Here is a 16,582-nt window from a genome sequence, read left to right as displayed (position 1 = left end):
ACCCCCATTTGTCCATCAATGTTTAACAAAGAGTTGATCACCGCGACCTAAAGGTACCTGTCCAACAGGTCCATGTGATGTGTCAATGGGTGAAGAATTATCATGCTTTCCGCTTTTTCAACATTCAGGCTTAGGCTGATAAGTGGCAAGTAATATTCGTGCCACATAAGTGACAGGCAATGACCATCCCCAGCAAGAGAGGATCTAACCATTGCCTCTTGACATTCAATGGCATTACCATCACTGAATCTCCCACTATCAACATCCTGGGGGTTACCATTGACCAGAAACTGAACTGGACTATCCATATAAACACTGTGGCTACAAGAGCAGGTCAGAGGCTGGGAATTCTCTGGAGAGTAACTCACCTCCACCATCCAGGACAAAGCTGCCCACTTGGTTGGCACCCCATCCACCACCTCCAACATTCACTTCCTCCACCACCGTTGCACAGTAGCAGCAGTGTGTACCAGGTGCACTGTAGCAGCTCACCAAGGCTCCTTAGACAGCACCTTCCAAACTCACGACCGCTACCATCTAGAAGGACAAGGGCAGCAGATAGATGGGAACACCACCACCTGGAAGCTCCCCCCCAAATCACTCACCGTCCTGACTTGGAAATATATTGCAGTTCCTTCACTGACACTGGGTCAAAATCCTGGAACTCCCTCCCTAACAGCACAGTGTGTGTACCTACACCACATGGACTGCAGCGGTTCAAGAAATGGGAATATACTAAGAGGGGTAGATGAAGTCAGAGATCTTGGTGTACAAGTACAGGTCCCTGAAGGCAGCAGTTCAAGTAGACAAGGTTGTAAAGAAGGCATATGGAATGCTCTCCTTCACTGGCAGAGGTATAGAATATAAAAGTAAGGATATAATGTTGGAATTGTATAAAACACTGGTGAGGCCACAATTGGAGTATTGTGTGCAGTTCTGGTTACCACATTACAGGAAGGACATAATAGCTCTGGAGAGAGTGCAGAGGAGGTTTACAAGAATGTTGCCAGGGTTAGAAAAGTGTAGCTATGAGGAGAGATTGGATAGGTTGGGGTTATTTTCCTTCGAACAAAGAAGGCTGAGAGGTGACTTGATTGAGGTGTACAAAATTATGAGGGGAATAGATAGAGTGGACAGGATAAAATTGTTTCCCTTGGTGGAGAATTCTAGAACCGGGGGACATAGATTCAAGATAAGTGGCAGAGGTGTAGGGGGGACATGAGGAAGAACTTTTTTACGCAGAGGGTAGTGAGTGTCTGGAATTCGCTGCCCAAGTTGGTGGCAGAGGCAGAAACTCTAAACTCTTTTAAAAAGTACCTGGATCTGCACCTTAAGTGCTGTAAGCTGCAGGGCTATGGGCCGGGTGCAGGAAGGTGGGATTAGAAAGGGCACCTGGGTGTCCTCGGGCTGGCATTGACAAGATGGGCCGAATGGCCTCCTTCTGTGCTGTAACTTTTCTATGGTTCTGAGGCAGCTCACCACCACCTTCTCAAAGCCAATTAGGGGTTTGCTAGCCTAGGCAGTGAAACCCACATTCCATGAAAGAATAAATTTAATAAAAATCTAGAGTGGAGCCCAAAGTCAGACTGATGTCTAAATGTCATCTTTTTGACATCACCGGCAAACAAGCCGGAGCCGAATGTAATGCTGTGCGTTCCTCTGGACTCAGCCAGGGGGGTTGAGAAGGAATCCCCGACTTTCAGGCAGCCCAGCGTCTTCGTAACTTGTGCCCAGACTTGCGCCCTGGAAAAGACCCTCCAGTTTCGCTGAAGAGCTTTAACTCAACAAGGGAGACAGTATTTACGAGTGATTAGAAGATTAGAATCTCTGCTCAACAAATAGAATCCATCACATCGGGCAAACAAATGAAAGAAACAAAAAGAAAGTAGACGGCAACTGTTTGATTGGCAGACTGGAACGTCAGGACCATGTGCACAGGACCGACAGACAACTTGCAACTGTCTGATAATGTAGTCCCGACCGATTTGATGGGCTGAACATTGACGTAGCTTCCCTACAAGAGACCAGGCTCACAAGAATGCATCACTGAAAGAAAAGCATTACACATTCATCTGGCAGAGAAGGAATTCAGAGGAAACACAAGGTGTCATCTTCACTGTAAGGAACACGCTACTCTCGATGATAGAACCTACTACAAATGGTTAAAAATGTGTTCTCTCCACCCATTTCTCAGAGAACTAGCATGGACATGATGGGTCTAATGGCCTCTTTCTGTACTGTAATGGGGAGGTGGTGGCATAGTGGAATTATCACTGGGCTGGTAATCCAAGCCCAGGGTAATGCTCTGGGGACCTGGGTTCAAATCCCACCACAGCAGATGGTGGAATTTGAATTCAATCAAAAACCTGGAATTAAAAGTCTAAACATGATCATGAAGCGATTGTTATAAAAACCCATCTGGTTCACTAATGTCCTTTAGGGAATGAAATCTGCTGTCCTTACCTGGTCTGACCTACATGTGACTCCAGACCCACAGCAATGTGGTTGACTTTTAACTGCCCCCTGAATAAGGGCAATTAGGGATGGGCAATAAATGCTGTCCTAGCCAGAGATGCTGTCATCCAATGAACAAATAAAAATATATATGTTTCCTTGATTCTTGCTCAGACAGAGCATTGACAGGCCATATGATCGGCACAGGCTTGTAGGGATGAAAAGCCTGTTCCTGTGCTGTACTTTTCTTTGTTCTAATGTGAAAGTGTATGATAATGCTGTTTTTGGGAATGGGGAAGAGGGTGATGTGGTGGTGGGAGGCAAACTTCCTGCCACTTAAGACATGTTTCAGCTGTGCAGTGTGACGAGAGGGCATTTGCTGGAACACTGAGGTCAAAAAGGCATCAAAGCAGCCTTCACACTGAATGGAGTCACATTCTTCCCCCTTTACATTCTTCCAACCCACGTTCCTCAAGCCCAACAATCCAGGGTCACCCACACCAAGAGGAGGCTATGGAACTTGCCACTATGTATAAAGCTTAGGATCTTGTGCTTTTTGATTGCTTTCTCAACCCTGCCCTACAAGTTTTAGAGTTTTGTGCACATACACCCCAGGTCTCTGAGTTGTTAAAAAGCCCTTTCATATTGTACCATTTGTTTTGCATTTCCAAAATGGATCACTCTATGCTTCCCTGCATTAAACATCATCTGCCACATGTCTGCCCATTCCACCAGTCTATGTCCTCCTGAAGCCTATCACTGGCTCCTCATTGTTTACTACATTTTCAAATGACATATAATTCATAAACTTTCTAAATTTGCTGTATACCCAGGTCATTAATACATATTAAAAAGAGAAGTGTGCATAACACTGACCCTTGGAGGACACCATGGTATACCCCCTCCCTCCAGTCTGACAGACGAATCTTTCATTAGTCTTTGTTTTCTGTCCCTTAGCCAATTCTGTATCCATGCTACTGCTATGTCTTTAATCCCATAGGCTTTAATTTTCCTAACCAGCCTTGCTTTGTGGTATTTTATCAAAAGCCTTTTGAGAGTCCAGATAAACAGCATCAACTGCACTGCCCTCATCAAACCTCCCATTGCTTCAAAGAGCTCAATCAAATTGAAGAAAGACTTGTATTAACATAGTGCCTGTCAGGATGTATTGAAGCACTTTACAACCAATGAGGTACTTTTTGAGTGAATGATAGCCCAGCGAGACCAGCGGGTGGATACAAGAGCATCAGTTCAGATCAGCTCTGTTCGAAAAAAAAACAAAGCTGATACCTCAGGAGAGCAGTTAAGTTATTGGTTGCTGAGTATTTTTCCCTTTTTCTTTCTCTAAATGAGAGCATTCATTCAAATTAAGATCTTGGGAATATGACAATGTCAATAATGGAAATGTGACTTAAAAATGGTGAGAAATGGGCAATTAATATTCAAGGATAGAAAGTCTTCAGAAAAGATAGAGAAGGAAAAGGAGGTGGGGTGGCAGCACTGACACTGTGGTGTTGGAAAGAGGGGATGTCCTTGAGGGGATAAGGACAAAATCCATTTAGTTATAGTTGAGAAGCAAAAAGGGATGATCAAGTTCCCAGGCATCTATAGGATGTCAGATAGTGAGAGAGAGAGAGAGATAGAGAGATAGAGGAGCAAATCTACAAAGAAATCACAAGAGATGTGTCAGAACTATAGATTGGTGATACTGGGGACTTAATTACCCAAATAGCAACTGGGATAATATTAAATGGGGAGGAATTTCTCCTGTGTTCAGGAGATTTGCCTTGATCAGGATGCTCTTGGTCCAACTATAAACGAGACATAGCTGGATCTAGTGCTGGGAAATGAGGTAGGTCCAGTGGACCAAGTGTCTGTGAGGGAACATTTGGGTAATATTGATCATCATGCCATCCTACCCACTGACCACCCTCACCAACTGCCATCCTACCCATCGACCACCCTAACCAGCTGCCACCCTAACCAGCTGCCACCTTACCTTCTTACCCGAGTATCACTTAGATTACTAATTATATTATTAATGGAGAAGAGCATTTAGAAATTGCAGAGGCACTGGTGATAATCTTCCAGTCTTCCTTAGACACAGGAGAGATGCGAGAGGACTGGAGAATTGCGAATGTTACACCTTTGTTCAAAAAGGGGTGTAAAGATGAAGCCGGCAACCACAGACCAGTCAGTCTGACTTCAGTGGTAGGAAAACTTCTAGAAACTATAGTACAGGATAAAATCAGTAATCACTTAGACAAGCTCAGGATAATTAAGGAAAGCGTGCATTCATCAAGGGAAAATCATGTTTATCTAACTTTCTGGAGTCTTTTGAGGATGTAACAGAGAAGGTTGATAAAGCAAACGCTGTTGATGTGGTGTATCTGGATTTTCAAAAGGTATTTGATACAGTGCCACACAACAGACTTGTGAGCAGAATTCTAGGTCATGGAATAAAAGGGAGAGTCGGCACTTGGATAAGAAACTGACAGAGTGACAGGAAACAGAGAGTAGTGATAAATGGTTGTTTTACAGGTTGGAGGAAGGTTTGTAGTGGAGTTCCCCAGGGGTCAGCGTAGGGACCCTTGCTCTTCCTGATATATATTAATGACCTAGACTGTGATGTGCAGGGCGTGATTTCAAAATTTGCAGATGATGTGAAGATTGGAAATGTTGTCAACTGTGATGGGGATAGTCTTGAACTTCAAAAGGACATAGACATGTTGGTGGGTTGGGCAGACAAGTGGCAGATAAAGTTCAGTGCAGAGAAGTGTGAAGTGATTTGTTTTGGCAGAAAAAATATGGTGAGACAGTACAAAATAAAGGGAGAAACTCTAAAGGAGGTGCAGGAACAGAGGAACCTCGGTGTATACGTACATAGGTCAGTAAAGATGGCAGGGCATGTTGAGAGAGCAGTTAATAAAGTATATAGTATCTTAGGCTTTATTAATAGGGGCATTGAGTAAAAAAGTAAGGAGGTCATGTTGAACTTGTAGAAGACACCAGTTAGGCCTGGAGTACTGTGTCTGGGCACCATACTTCAGGAAGGATGTGAAGGCTTTGGAGTGAGCACAGAGGAGATTCAAAATAATGATTCCTGGGATAAAGAACTGTAGCTATGATGGTAGTTTGGAGAGGTTGGGACTGTTTCCCCTGGAGAAAAGAAAGCTGAGAGGAGACTTGATAGAGGTATTCAAGATCCTGAGGGGTATGGACAAGGTAAATAGTGAGAAACTGTTCCCACTCTAGAGAACATCAAGAACTAGAGGACACAAATTCAAAATAATTGGCAAAAGGAGTAAATGTGATGTAAGGAAAATAAATTTTCACCCTGAGAGTGGTTAGAGTACAACAAACTTGCTGAGAGGGCGGTGGAGGTAGGTTCAATCGAGGTATTCAATAGGGAATCGGATTGCTACCTGAAAAGAGAGAATGTGCAAGGTTACAGGGGTAAGGCAGGGGAATGGGACTAAGTGGAATGCTCTTTCAGAGAGTCTGTGCAGACTCAATGGGCCAAATGGCCTCCTTCTGCACTGTGAAGATTCTGTGATAATGTGATACTGTGGTTCTGTGAAATGGAAGAGGGCTAGTTTCAATGTGATGAGAAAGGATCTGGGCAGGGTAAAATAGAACCAAAGACTGACCGGCAAAGTTCTACTGGTACAATGGATGACCTTTAAGGAGGAGATGCTTCAGCCAAAGGCTGGGTACATCCCAACAAGGGTGAAAAGTAAGGGGACTAAAACCGGGGTTCCTTGGTCGACGAGGGAGATCGAAAATATGATGAAGCAAAAAAAGAGAGTGCGTGATGCATGTCAGGTGAATTCTTCAAGTGAGAACCAGGCCAAATACAATGGCTCAAATCTTCTAAGGAGCTGCAACCCCAGTCAGATTTCCACTCTGCTCCTACCTTTTCCCACCATGACTGGGCTCTGCATTTCCGGACAGGATTTCCAATCCCGGCTTCTTCAGAAATCCAGAGCGTACTTCAAATCATAGCCCTTTGTTGTAGCGCTGGATCGCTGGTGGAAGATAAGACAGCCCCTCTTTTTATGGCATTAGCTGTTGCATTCTGGTAAGCCTTTATTCACGAACACATTGAAAACCTTAGGGACATTTAAACAGCTTTTCAATATGTTAGTGAGTGAATGAGTGAGTTACTGGGTGAGTGAATGGGTTAGTCAATGGGTGACTGTGTAGGTGTGTAAATGCGTAGGTTGGGTGAGGTAAGTGGGTAGGGTGGCAGCTGGGTAGGGTGTCAGGTGGTTGGGTGTGCAGGGTGGCAGGGTGACAGCCGGGTATGGTGGCAGCTTGATAGGGTGGCAGGTGGATGGGTGGCAGGAGAGGCAGATGGTAGGGTGCAGGTGAGTAGGGTGGCAGCAGAACAAGGTGGGTGAGGTGGGTAGTTGTGTCAAGTCAGGGGTTAAATGGTGGGGTCTAGTCAGGTTGGATCGGAGGAGTCATTGACTCAGAGGGAGAGCCAGAGGATCGGGGAAGTCAGGAGGTTGGGGGTAGTCATGTCGGGTCAGAGGGAGTCAGGGAGTTGGGGAGGTTGATTAGGAGATTGAGGGGGGAGTCAGGAGGTGGGGTCAGTTGTTTAGTTACCAAAGGATTAGACTAGGATTTTTCCGTCTAACATTTCCTGGGTAACTAACTTGGTAAAAGTAAATAAGAATTATCCAAAGTCTCCGACTCTAACTCAGGATCCCAGGGAGCAGCGGAAATTGACCATCGGGAGTTCAAACTTGCTGGGCAGTTCCTACGGAGTCAGTGCATCGGGACTTCTGAGGGGTCCCAACGCACATCTGGCCATATGTCCAGTCTCTGACTATCTGAAGACTGGAAGATCTGGGCCAATAAGCTGAGAGGGGAGGGGAAGAGGACATTATGACTGACAGAGAGAATTTGAGAATAAAATGACAATCAACATGAAAATCTTCTCCTGTCATGTAAATAATATGTGGGTAGTAAGAGGTAGAGTGAGTCCTTTTAGTGTCAGAGAGGGTGATAGATGGTCATGGACACAGGGCAAGGCTAGAATACTTAAGAGTACTTTTTATCAGCGCTTAATATGGAAGAGAATTCTGACAAAATAATGGCAGAAGCAGAGAGGATTAAGTTAATGGATGGGGTGAAAATTAAGAGGCAGTCGGTGCTGGGAAGGCTGACTGTGCTGAGAGTAAGTCACATGACTTGCACCTCTGGTTACTAAAGAGGTGGAGGTGCAGCACTGGTGATGTTTGCAATAATCTTCCAATCTTCGCTAGATACAGAAAAGGTGACAGAGGTGATGTGAAAGTTAATCAAGCACCATTTGCCTTTAACAAATCCATATGAAGACATTTACTAATCCATATTTTGGAATGTGACAATGAATTGTGTCCCGTACTATTGCCCCCGAAAGGTTCCCCAGCTCCAGTATCATTGGGCTGGCTGGCCTGAGGCTGCTGGGTTCATCCCGCTCCACTTTGTTGACCAGAACTACCTCTTTCTTTTCCAGCACCTGTGTCAATGGGATATTTGACTGCAGCGATTCACAATGTCCAGAGCTGAGCATGTGGTCCATGTGGAGCCAGTGTTCCAGGAGCTGTGGTACTGGGCAGCGGACTCGCAGTCGTGACTGTGGAGCGATCATGGGCAGCCCATCCTGTGAGGGAGAGACTGTGCAGACAGAGGAGTGCAGCCAGGTACCCTGTCCAGGTGAGAGCTTGAGGACTCATGAGGACTTTGATAGGTTACATAAGGAGAAACTGTTTCATAAGAAACATAAGAAATAGGAACTGGAGTAGTCTATTTGGGTTTCTGAACCTGCTCTGCTATTCAATTAAATCTTGGTTGATCTTCAATCTGAATTGTACATTCCTGCACTACCCTCTAATTTCCTTAGTATCTATAAATCTGTTGATCTCTGACTTGCATGTTTTCAACAGCTGAGCATCTATAGCCACCTGGGATAGGAAATTCCACAGATTCACAATTCAGAAATCTGGAGTGCAAAGGGACTTGGGAGTCCTACTCCAGGATTCTCTTAAGGTTAACTTGCAGGTTGAGTCGGTAGTTAGGAAGGCAAATGCAATGTTGGCATTTATTTCAAGAGGACTAGAATATAAAAGCAGGGATGTGCTGCTGAGGCTTTATAAGGCTCTGGTCAGACCACATTTAGAATATTGTGAGCAATTTTGGGCCCCGTATCTCAGGAAGGATGTGCTGGCCCTGGAGAGGGTCCAGAGGAGGTTCACGAGAACGATCCCAGGAATGAAAGGCTTAACAAATGAGGAACGTTTGAGGACTCTGGGTCTATACTCGATGGAGTTTAGAAGGATGAGGGGGGGATCTGATTGAAACTTACAGAATACTGAAAGGCCTGGATAGAGTGGACGTAGGGAAGATGTTTCCATTAGTAGGAGAGACTAGGACCCGAGGGCACAGCCTCAGAGTAAAGGGAAGACCTTTTAGAACAGAGATGAGGAGAAACTTCTTTAGCCAGAGAGTGCTAAATCTATGGAATTCATTGCCACAGAAGGCTGTGGAGGCCAGGTCATTTGAGTGTATTTAAGACCGAGATAGATAGGTTCTTGATTGGTAAGGGGATCAAAGGTTATGGGGAGAAGGCGGGAGAATGGGGTTGAGAAACCTATCGGCCATGATTGAATGGCGGAGCAGACTCGATGGGCCGAATGGCCTAATTTCTGCTCCTATGTCTTATGGTCTTACGGTCTTGCAACCCTTTGAGTGGAGAAATTTCTCCTCAACTCAGTTCTAAGGCTGACCCCTTACTCTGAGACTCTGACACCTAGTTCTAGACTTGCCAGCCAAGGAAACATCCTCCCAGCATTTATCCTGTCAAACCCCTTAAGAATTTTATATTTTAGCTGGCACTGGTGGGGACTCCCTTAGTCCCCACCTATCACTGGCCTTCTATCCAGCTCCACCTGTCCCACCCCCACTTCAACAGTATAAATTTAATCACATTTCCAATTCTCTTTAGCTCTGAAGAAGAGTCATACGGACTTGAAACATCAACTCTGTTTCTCTCTCCACAGATGCTGTTAGACCTGCTGAGTTTTTCCAGCATTTTCTGATTTTATTTCAGAATTTCAGCATCCTCAGTATTTTGCTTTTATCTCACAAAACTGCTTTTGGTTATATCCAGCACACCTCATTGAATGTAAATTCTCATTGTATTCCCAGCCCCTTTGAACTCCACCTCTTCTAACAATAAAACTCCTTTCATAGCACCAATTTTATTAATATAAACATTGCTTGGTCTCTGCTCGCTTGGTGCCAAAATTCACTTCCCTTCTTGAATGCTCTATTCAACAAAATGCAAATGCACCTCTACTCCTCTACATCTCAAAACTACTACACATCAAAGCACCCAGACTAGCTTTAATCCAATTAAGACACACCCACAGACTAACCCTCTATTTAAAAAATAATAATTTCCAATAACGTTATGTTAATAGCTTCATGACATTGGCATGATTGTCTAAAGGGTCTCTTGTGTTGCAGTTTTCCTCATGCTTCTCAATCTGCCAGCAACTTTAGACACAGTTGACTATATCGCTCTCCTCCTGCCCTTCTCCACCATCGACCCACTGGCAGGGACAACTCTCATATGGTTCCATTCTTATCTATCTAATCATAGCCAGAGAATCAGTTGTAATAGTTTCTCCTCCTGCTTCCACACTGTTACCTCTGGTGTCCCCCAAGGATCTCTCCGTGTTCCCCCTATTTCTCATCTATATGCTGCCCCTTGGTGACATCATCAGAAAGCACAGCGTTAGTTTTCATCTTTATCCAACACCAGGCTGTACGTTATGTTAGAACTGAGTGAGAAGGGATGGACTGGCTCCTCTCTATCCAGTCGGTCACAACAAATGTTTATGTTTCTTTTTCACGAGGATTTGCCTTTTCCAAATCCAAATGTATTTAACTATTTAAGCTGTGAGCAAAATGGAGCCAATCAAACAAGGTTTTCGTGAGTCAAAGAAAGAGAGAATTTATTAACCACTAAACCCGAGAAAAATAATAAAAATGTGATATCAGGCATTCGGCCCTCATACAGTCATTCAGGCCCAACACACATGCTACACACACACTACGCACATTAAACACATGCCATACACACACATACACACATTGCACACAGTACACAAATTACACAAGCCACACATACACACACACTACACATAACATATACACACACACACTGCACACATTACACACATGTCACACATATGCACACGCACACGCACATATGCTGCACACAGTACACAAATTGCACAAGCTGCACACAAGCCACACATACACACGCACAACACATTATACACACACACATACACACACACACAACACATTACACACACACACATACACACACACACAACACATTACACACACACACATACACACACACACGTATCAGAAATAAGTGGAGTTAGAGTCCAATAAAGAGATAAAATTGCCCTTGAGATGTAGATTTTAAATCTTGGGGTCTATTACGACCAGGATGGGAGGAGTACGCAGTTCCTCTAGCTCCAATACTCCACAGGTCAGACCATTAGTGTAAATGTGTAAGGCATGTACTGGGGGGAAGCGATGGTGTTGTGATATTGTCACTGGACTACAGACCGGGATTCGAATCCTGCCAGGGCAGATGGTGGGATTTGAATTTAACAAAAATCTGTAATTAAAAGTCTAATGACGACCACGTTGATTGTTTTGTTAAAAACAAACCCATCTGGACCTAAAAGGAAATCTGTCTGGTCTGGCCTACATGTGACTCCAGACCCACAGCAATGTGGTTGACTCTGAAATGGACGAGCCAGACACTCAGTTGTATCAAACCGCTACAAAGTCACAAAAAAGGAATGAAACCGGACGGACCACCCGACATCGAGCTGGGCACCGGAAACGACAACAGCAAACTCAACTCTGTCGACCCTGCAAAGTCCTCCTTACTAACATCTGGAGGCTAGTGCTAAAATTAGAAGAGCTGTCTCACAGACTAGTCAAGCAACAGCCTGAGATAGCCATCCTCAGGGAATCATACCTTACAGATAATGTCCCAGACACCATCATCACCATCCCTGGGTATGTCCTGTCCCACCAGCAGGACAGACCCAGCAGAGGTGGCGGCACAGTGGTATACAGTCGGGAGGGAGTTGCCCTGGGAGTCCTCAACATAGACTCTGGACCCCATGAAGTCTCATGGCATCAGGTCAAACATGAGCAAGGAAACCTCCTGCTGATTACCACGTACCGCCCTCCCTCAGCTGATGAATCAGTGCTCCTCCATGTTCCTTGGAGGAAGCGCTGAGGGTGGCAAGGGCGCAGAATGTACTCTGGGTGGGGGACTTCAATGTTCATCACCAAGAGTGGCTCGGTAGCACCACTACTGACCAAGCTGGCCGAATCCTAAATGACATAGCTGCTAGATTGGGTCTGCGGCAGGTGGTGAGGGAAAAACATACTTGACCTCATCTTCACCAACCTGCCTGCCACAGATGCATCTGTCCATGACAGTATCGATAGGAGTGACCACCGCTCAGTCGTTGTGGAGACGAAGTCCCGCCTTCATATTGAGGATACCCTCCATTGTATTGTGTGGCACTGTCACTGTGCTAAATGAAATAAAATTCAAACAGATCTAGTATCTCAAGATTGTGCATCCATGAGGCGCTGTGGGCCATCAGCAGCAGAATTATCCTCGAACATAATCTGTAACCTCATGGCCCGGCATATCCCCCACTCTACCATTACCATCAAGCCAGGGGATCAACCCTTGTTCAATGAAGAGTGCAGGAGGGCATGTCAGGAGCAGCACCAGGCACACCTAAAAATGAGGTGTCAACCTGGTGAAGATATAACACAGGACTACTTGTGTGCCAAACAGCATAAGCAGCAAGTGATAGACAGAGCTAAGCAATCCCACAACCAACGGATCAGATCTAAGCTCTGCAGTCCTGCCACATCCAGCTGTGAATGGTGGTGGATAATTAAACAACTCACTGGAGGAGGAGACTCCACAAATATCCCCATCCTCAATGATGGAGAAGCCCAGCACATCAGTGCAAAAGATAAGGCTGAAGCATTTGCTACAAGGTTTAGCCAGAAGTGCCGAGTGGATGATCCATCTCAGCCTCCTCCGGAGGTCCCCAGCATCACAGATGCCAGTCTTCAGCCAATTCGATTCACTCCACATGATATCAAGAAATGGCTGAAGGCACTGGATACTGCAAAGGCTATGGGCCCTGACAATATTCCGGCAACAGTACTGAAGACTTGTGCTCCAGAACTTGCCCCTGTTCCAGTACAGCTACAACACTGGCACCTATCCGGCTATGTGGAAAATTGCCCAGGTATGTCCTGTACACAAAAAGCAGGACAAATCCCAGCCAATTACCGCCCCATCCCCCATCAGTCTACTCTCAATCATCAGTAAAGTAACGGAAGGGATCATCAATAGTGTTATCAAGCGGCAGTTGCTTAGCAATAACCTGCTCACTGACACCCAGTTTGGGTTCCGCCAGGGCCACTCAGCTCCTGACCTCATTATAGTCTTGGTTCAAACATGGACAAAAGAGCTGAACTCCCGAGGTGAGGTGAGAGCGATTGTCCTTGACATGAAGGCAGCATTTGACCGAGTGTGGCACCAAGGAGCCCTAGCAAAACTGGAGTCAATGAGAATCAGGGGGAAAACTCTCCACTGGTTGGAGCCATACCTAGCACTAATGAAGATGGTTGAGATTGTTGGATGTCAGTCATCTCAGCTCCAGGACATCACTGCAGGAGTTCCTCAGGGTAGTGTCCTCGGCCCAACCATCTTTAGCTGCTTCATCAATGACCTTCCTTCCATCATAAGGTCTGAAGACCATAAGACGTAGGAGCAGAAGTAGGGCATTCGGCCCATCGAGTCTGCTCCGTCATTCAATGAGATCATGGCTGATCTGATAATCCTCAACTCCACTTACCTGCCTTTTCCCCATAATTCTCGATTCCCTTACTGATTAAAAATCTGTCTGTCACAGCCTTGAATATACTTAACGACCCAGCCTCTACAGCCCTCTGCGGTAAAGAATTCCACAGATTGACCACCCTCTGAGCGATGAACTTCCTCCTCATCTCTGTTTTAAGTGGATGCCCCCTCAGTCTGAGCTTATGCTCTCTATTCCTAGACTGTCCCACAAGGGGAAACAACCTCTCAGCATCTACCCTGTCAAGCCCCCTAAGAATCTTATATCTTTCCTTAGATAAGGGGACCAAAACTATTCACAGTATTCTAGGTGTGATCTAACTAGTATTTTGTATAGTTTTAACAAGACTTGCCTATTTTTATACTCCATTCCCTTTGAACTAAAGGCCAATATTCCATTTGCCTTCCCTATTACCTGTCGAACCTGTATGTTAGCTTTTTGGGATTCATGCACGAGGACCCCCAAATCCCTCTGTGCTGCAGCTTTCTGCAGTCTTTCTCCATTTAAATAATATTCAGCTCCTCTATTCTTCCTGCCAAAGTGCATAACCTCGCATTTTCCCACATTATATTCCATCTGTCATGTTTTTGCTCACTCACTTAACCTGTCTATATCCCTCTGTAGACTCTGTCATCCTCACCACTTGCCTTCCCACCTATTTTTGTGTCATCCACAAACTTGGCGATAGTACATTCATTTCCCTCATCCAAGTTATTAACATATATTGTAAATAATTGTGGCCCCAGCACTGATCCCTGTGGCACTCCACTAGTTACAGGTTGCCATCCTGAAAATGCCCCTCTTATCCCAGCTCTATGCCTTCTATTAGTTAGCCAATCCTCCATCCATGCTAATATTCTATCCCCAACACCATCTTATTAAGTAGCCTTATGTGTGATACTTTATTGAATGCCTTTTGGGAATCCAAATATATTACATCTACTGGTGCCCCTTTATCTATCCTGCTTGTTACCTCCTCAAAGAATTCTAGTAAATTTGTCAGGCATGATTTCCCCTTCATGAAGCCATGCTGGCTCTGCTTGATTAGATTATGTATTTCTAAATGCTCTGCTATTACATCCTTTATAATAGACTCCAACATTTTCCCAATGACAGATGGGAATGTTCACTGAGGATTGCACAATGTTCAGCACCATTCGCGATTCCTCAGACACTGAAGCAGTCCATGTCCAAATGCAGCAAGACCTGGACAATATCCAGACTTGGGCTGACAAGTGGCAAGAAACATTAGTGCCACACAAGTGCCAGGCAATGACCATCTGCAACAAGAGAGAATCGAAACATCACCCCTGGATGTTCGATGGCATTACCATCACTGAATCCCCCACTATCAACATCCTGTGGGTTACCATTGACCAGAAACTGAACTGGACTAGCCATATAAATATTATGGCTACAAGAGCAGGTCAGAGGCTAGGAATCGTGCGATGAGTAACTCACCTCCTGAGTCCCCAAGGCCTGTCCACCATCTACAAGGCACAAGTCAGCAGTGGGATGGAACACTCTCCACTTGCCTGGATGAGTGTAGCTCCCACAACACTCAAGAAGCTGGACACCATCCAGGACAAAGCAGCCCGCTTGATTAGCACTACATCCACAAACATTCACTCCCCCCACCACCGACGCACAGTAGCAGCAGTGTGTACCATCTACAAGATGCACTGCAGGGATTCACCAAGGCTCCTTAGACAGCACCTTCCAAGCCCATGAACCACTACCTTCTAGAAGGACGAGGGCAGCAGATAGGTGGGAACATCACCAACTGGAAGTTCCCCTCCAAGTCACTCACCATCCTGACTTGGAAATATATCGCTGTTCCTTCACTGTCGCTGGGTCAAAATCCTGGAACTCCCTCCCTAACAGCTCTGTGGGTGTACCAACACCGCATGGACTGCAGCGGCTCAAGAAGGCAGCTCACCACCACCTTCTCAAGGGCAACTAGGGATGGGCAATAAATGCTGGCCCAGCCAGTGAAGCCCACATCCCGTTAATGAATATTTTAAAGAAGGCCAATTATTTACCTTCACTACTACAGTTTTTAAAGGCTGAGTTATTTAAAATCCCCGAGGGGAACTTTAAACAACTGTCATAACCTATATTTTCAATCGGTATGTTTTGAGTTACAGCTTTAAATTCAAGAATAAGACCACCAGTTCGAGAGGTTTTTATATCAAACTAAATGAGACATTTATTAATTTACAACAAGGTATTAAACACATAACATGGTTATAAATTGCTACGATCATAACTTTTAAACAGATTCCTAAACTAATCTCCACTAAGTCAACAACAACCCATAACCAGACACCAGGCAAAGCATTTTCACCTTACAAATTCAAAATGAGCTTCCTTTCACTATTGTTGTCTGGCGCATTGACCTCTACCTCGCGGAGGCTGAGCGTCAACTCGCAGACATTTCCTCCTACCTCTCCCTGGACCATGACCCCACCACAGAACATCAAGCCATTGTTTCCAGGACTGTCACTGACCTCATCTTCTCTGGAGATCTTCCTCCCACAGCTTCCAACTTGATAGTTGCCCAACCTCGGACGGCCCGCTTCTACCTCCTACCCAAAATCCACAAACAGAACTGTCCTGGTAGACCGATCGTGTCAGCCTGTTCCTGCCCCACGGAACTCATTTCTCGTTATCTTGACTCCCTTCTCTCTCCCCTTGTCCAGTTCCTTCCCACCTACATCCGTGATTCCTCTGACACCTTACGTCACATCAACAATTTCCAGTTCCCTGGCCCCAACCGGTTCCTCTTCACCATGGATGTCCAATCCCTCTACACCTCCATCCCCCACCAGGATGGTCTGAGGGCCCTTAGCTTCTTCCTTGAACAGAGGCCCCAACAATCCCCATCCACCACTACTCTCCTCCGTCTGGCTGAACTTGTTCTCACACTGAACAATTTCTCCTTTAACTCCTCTCACTTCCTCCAAATAAAAGGTGTGGCTATGGGTACCCGCATGGGCCCCAGCTATGCCTGTCTCTTTATGGGGTATGTGGAACATTCCTTGTTCCAGTCCTACTCCGGCCCCCTCCCACAACTCTTTCTCCGGTACATCGATGATTACTTCGGTGCTGCTTCATGCTCTCGTCGGGACCTGGAAAAATTT

At 45.4% G+C, this 16,582-nt stretch overlaps 1 protein-coding gene across 1 annotated transcript in view; it reads left to right on the top strand.

Moving 5' to 3' along the window:
- The window catches only part of LOC144672871 (SCO-spondin-like), a 152,167-nt gene that overhangs the window by 33,608 nt on the left and 101,977 nt on the right, over nt 1-16,582 (top strand). Inside the window, exon 4 of the mRNA XM_078534861.1 lies at nt 7,961-8,160. Coding sequence (XP_078390987.1) covers nt 7,961-8,160 — 200 coding nt within the window. The remainder of the gene's footprint in view (nt 1-7,960; nt 8,161-16,582) is intronic.

The sequence above is a fragment of the Cetorhinus maximus genome, unplaced genomic scaffold, assembly GCF_964194155.1.
Source record: "Cetorhinus maximus unplaced genomic scaffold, sCetMax3.hap1.1 HAP1_SCAFFOLD_135, whole genome shotgun sequence".
NCBI classification, from domain to species: domain Eukaryota; kingdom Metazoa; phylum Chordata; class Chondrichthyes; order Lamniformes; family Cetorhinidae; genus Cetorhinus; species Cetorhinus maximus.
Note: the sequence above shows the minus strand (reverse complement) of the source record. Positions and strands in the feature narration are given on the sequence as shown.